The following is a 5076-nucleotide window of genomic DNA, read 5'->3' on the forward strand; positions in this document are numbered from 1 at the left end:
AGGCAGTGTCAAGGAAGTTCAAAAGCCACATATGCAGTGCTGCTGATAGCCCACTTTGAAGCCTCTTTTATCCACCCATATGGCGTAGCATGAATTAGCCGTAGGCCTATAATGTGGCCAATGTAACTGTTGATTTAAATATTATTATATAATGACAAAGCAAATAATCTTTTAATGTTAGGTCATGTGCCATTATTCCAAAACTAAAGGCCCACAAAATCTACAAAATACAAGGCCTAAAACAAGCTACTAAAATCTAGCCTACTTAAGGCCTACTAAATCTAATTCCCAAAAGACCTCTCCAGCATGTGTTAAAGTATCACTATAACTCCAGAGAAATCATGCACAATAATAATGTTTATCACTTTCACTTGGCTTATTATTGTTAGCCTACCTAAATTATGAGGAGTGGTGCTCTCCTAGATCCTGTCATGTGATAATAATGTGGAGAAGTGTATCTCTCATGCATGCATGGGTGGGGAGCCGAGCCCGCTTTAGCACCTTACACTCACGGGGCTACATTCGGTTGCTCACAAGGGCAAGTACAATTTCTGAGTTAAGTGCGCATCAGTGAATATCGATTTAGATAGCTGCAACGCCAGTGAAACACCACAACGCCTCTCTGCGACAGGCCTGGTAAGGACGCATGATTTTAGACAGGTTGCAGCATGCACTTTCCACCGTTAGGGGGCGACATCAGCAGTTGATGGTGTTGATTCAGCGACTCTTGATTTCTTCTTCTTCACTGTGAACTGTTGTGAAATGAAATGAGCCAATTTCTTATCTAGAATTACGCAACTGGTATTTTAAAAGGTAAGTTCTTTCGGTGTTTTGCATTCGTGTTGTTTTGTCAAAGTACCACCACAGCAGGGCTTCTAAGATGTCGCACGAGGCTGTTGCATATTGGCAGATTGTTTTGATTAAGGAGACAGAAGCTGTGATGTGATGTTTACACTAACGCTAGCCAAGTAGCACAACACACAACCATCTATGTCCACAACCATCAAGAAATGTCACAAGCTGGTTTTGTGAAGCTGGAACATGTTTTTCCAGTGCGCTCAAATCGTTCTAAAGACATCTGAAGTTTGCTTTCAATGCTTTCATGTTTTGCACGACACACCTGTTTCTGCATTTGTTATGCTAAAAACAAAACTACTGTCATCAGGTAAGCTTACCCAGTCATCTTTTAGAAATGCCTGTTGAAAAAGAAATCTCACTCATAATAAGTAACCTAGCATGTGTGTAAACATGGCTTTGTAGCAGAGATGGTAGTTCCGATATAAGATACATTGTCACGAGGATCACTGGTCACTAGGGTGCATCAGATGCCCCCTATGAAAAGATATTGCCTTGGCCCTATAGTAAAAATGTTCTACACCCAGTAAAAACACACTGTGTAAAATATTTTGAAATTTGGATGAAGTCTACCGGGGCCACCAGCCCCATGAAAATAGAAAATAATGGTGATAGTCAGAATCTTGGAATAGAAATGGACATTTTGCTGCATAAAGCTACCCAATAAAAAACATATTGTCTCAGCTCTGTGATAAAAATGTTCTATGCACAGTAAAATCACTCTGTGTAAAATATGTTGAAATTTAGATGAATTCTACCGGGTCCACCAGGCCCATGAAAATACAAAATAATGGTGATGGTGATGGGCAACCTGGATTCCAAAGCAGAAGTCCAGTGCCACATATTCCAAATGACATACCTAGTTTTACCTTTCCAGTTAGGGCAATTGGACAGGTAAAACCAGGTAATTTGAAATCTGTGGCACTGGATTGTGGCTTTTGAATCTAGGTTTGCCATTGTCTTAAAACAGAGGTGGACAAACCGCGTGACACATTTGCCCCAGCCAAAATAATGAACCAGCTGAGCCTAATTACCACTTAAGCCAGGTTGATGAGGTAATTAGTGAGATCACCTGTATTGGGAGCACAAACAGAAGGAATATCTAAGCAGGTTGTGTATTCAGTCTATCCACTTACACAGACTTCAGTCTCAGGACAGACTGATGGTCAAACTGCTATATTTAGGCAAATTTGCTCTTTTGCAACACAATATCAATTCCTTGCTGCCTTGGACCACTGCTAGTATCAAGCAAGAGATTGCAAAGCTGCATGACTGTTATATTTGTGTGTTTCATCTGTGGGCCTACAATTCATGGAGGAACATCTGTACCAAAGCTGTGAATGTTCCTTGGAATGCCTAGGCTACAAAGCAGTCAATACAACTGTATTGAAGAGTGCCATTACTTCTTTATCCCATCGCCTGTGGTAGTATTTCACTTTACTCCATCAGATGAGTATCATAACTTACCTAAGAGGCCCTTGGCAATGGACTCTGGACCTGGTGATACCCATGACATACCTAGAAGCCACTTAAGTACAGGTTTTGGGAAGCCACTCTTTCCAACATCACATACAGTTTTATTGTATGTACTCTATTGAGCTACTGCAGGGATTTCTTAAAAAAAAAACACAAGTCATTCCAAGGAGCATTCACAGCTTTAGTACAGATGCTCCACCAGGTATTAACAGCTACCTGTACAATCCTGTAGGCCCACAGGTGAAGCACACAAAAGTCATACAACTTCGCAATATCTTGCTTGATACTGGCAGTGGGTCAGCTGGTTCATTATATTGGCTATATTTGGAATATGTGGCACTGGACTTTGGAATCCAGGTTGCCCATCACTATCACCATTGTTTTGTATTTTCATGGGCCTGGTGGACCCAGTAGAATTAATCGTAATTTCAACACATTTTCCACAGAGTGATTTTACTGTGCATAGAACATTTTTTATCACACAGCTGAGGCAATATGTTTTTATTGGGTAGCTTTATGCAGCAAGATGTCAATTTCTATTCAGGGCTGGACTGGGCGATAAATAGGGCCCGGGCACTTTTGGATTTAAGGAGATTATTAGTGCCGGAGAACTGACTCACCGGTGGGCCCTGCACCCTCATGGGCCCCTATTTTCAGTAATGTAAAAAAAAAAAATGGGGGCCCACGAGGGTGCGGGGCTCACCGGGAAATGCCCGCCATGCCAGATGGCCAGTCCAGCCCTGTTTCTATCCAAGATTTTGACTGTCACCATTATTTTCTATTTTCATGGGGCTGGTGGCCCCGGTAGACTTCATCCAAATTTCAACATATTTTACACAGAGTGATTTTACTGTGCATAGAACATTTTTATCACAGAGCTGAGACAATATGTGTTTTATTGGGTAGCTTTATGCAGCAAAATATCCATTTCTATTCCAAGATTCTGACTATCACCATTATTTTCTATTTTCATGGGGCTGGTGGCCCCGGTAGACTTCATCCAAATTTCTAAATATTTTACACAGTGTGTTTTTACTGGGTGTAGAACATTTTTACTATAGGGCCAAGGCGATATCTTTTCATAGGGGGCAACTGATGCACCCTACTGGTCACAGTCATACAATTGTCGCGCAGTCAGCAGACTTTTCGGCGTCTGTCAACAGAAGTGAAGTGAAAGCACGCCCTCTCTGTCTCTCTTTCCCTTTTAGGAGAGGAACGATTAACACAGAAATGGTGCTATGAGACGAGATCCCTTGGTGTGGCTGGTGCAGTCATCCCTGGGTGTTTGAGCAGTTCCGTGTCCCTCCCGAAAATTTTCCCCATAAAGGTTAACTCTCTGAACACTGTCACACACAGAGTGTGTGTTGAGAGGCCACCACCATGTCAGCTGGCCACCCACCCCAGTCGCCCGCAGTGGCCAAGACAGAGGTGACAATAGACGGACCCTGTCCCTTACTTGCCGCCACCTTCGCCTACTGGGACAACATCCTGGGGCCACGCGTACGCCACATCTGGGCCCCCAAGGAGCAGGGCCCCGACACGTCCCTCTTGCTCTGCGACGGCGAGGTGACTTTCCTGGCCAATCACACGCTGAACGGGGAGATCCTGCGCAGCGCGGAGAGCGGGGCAGTGGACGTGAAGTTCTTCGTGCTGGCAGAGAAGGGCGTCCTCATCGTCTCGCTCATCTTTGATGGGGAGCTGAAGGGAGACAAAAACACCTGTGCTCTGTCCATCATCATGCCACAGACTGAACTGGGCTTCTACCTGCCCCTACACAACGTGTGCGTGGAGAGACTCAAGCACATCATTCGCAAGGCGCGAATCTGCATGCAAAAGGTAAGTGTGGACCTGGATTACCGTACACTTCTACACTTAAGTTAGATGATGCTTTATCCAAAGCGACTTAAAGTTATTTACAGGGTATGCTGCAGTCCCTGGAGCAATGTGGGGTTAGGCCTTCAGCCATATGATGTTAGGAGAGGTAAGGGTGGGATTTCAACCTCCAACCCTAAGGTCATAAGACCCCTCACCTCGCCATGGCTGCCCAGTGGATGTAGATTTATACAGTATGGAGGAGGATGTATGATGCGGTCGTGTATGCTGTGTATGTGGGTATCGATTGTGGTTTTGGTAGGTGAAAGCTGTAATCATTTTTCTGCTATCTTTTGCAGGGCTATAACATCATCTCCGTGTTGACATCTGAGATCATTCCCATCATGGAGCTCTTGTCCTCGATGAAAACGCACAGTGTGCCAGAGGAGGTCGCTGTAAGTCTCTCTCTCTCTCTCTCTCTCTCTCTCTCTCTCTCTCTCTCTCTTCACATTACCTTACACCATGCCCTCCTGCAAACAACGATGCAGCTGCACTGCTTTGTAAACTTTTTCACACTAGCAATGTGAGGCAATGCAATCTCAATGCTGTTTACTGCATGAGGCTGATGGGATACCCACAGAAAGTCAATAAGCAGATGTGTTACCAAAGCAATGAGCACTATATTAATCTTACCTGGTTATCACTAGACTATATCACAAGTGAGATATCTGTTGCCTTAATTTTCTCGGGAATCCCAAGATCCCGACCTTAAACTCTGGGACCTTAAACTTTTGCTGAAGCAAAAAACATCAGCATATACCTTACGGTCTTACGGTTATTGGCGGTGCATGCACTGTTGTATGATGTGTTTGGCATTCAAAATCAAAGACACACATCAGCAAACGAGTCCCTGAGTATTTAATTTCCCAGGAT

At 44.0% G+C, this 5076-nt stretch overlaps 1 protein-coding gene across 1 annotated transcript in view; it reads left to right on the forward strand.

Moving 5' to 3' along the window:
• Window positions 1-740: 740 nt before the first annotated feature.
• The window catches only part of c9orf72 (C9orf72-SMCR8 complex subunit), a 17779-nt gene continuing 13443 nt past the window's right edge, over window positions 741-5076 (forward strand). Inside the window, exons 1-3 of the mRNA XM_063224248.1 lie at window positions 741-813; window positions 3540-4167; window positions 4503-4598. Of these exons, the coding sequence (XP_063080318.1) occupies window positions 3712-4167; window positions 4503-4598 (552 nt within the window). The 5' untranslated portion in view covers window positions 741-813; window positions 3540-3711. The remainder of the gene's footprint in view (window positions 814-3539; window positions 4168-4502; window positions 4599-5076) is intronic.

The sequence above is a fragment of the Engraulis encrasicolus genome, chromosome 19 (genome assembly GCF_034702125.1).
Source record: "Engraulis encrasicolus isolate BLACKSEA-1 chromosome 19, IST_EnEncr_1.0, whole genome shotgun sequence".
Classification (NCBI taxonomy): Eukaryota; Metazoa; Chordata; class Actinopteri; order Clupeiformes; family Engraulidae; genus Engraulis; species Engraulis encrasicolus.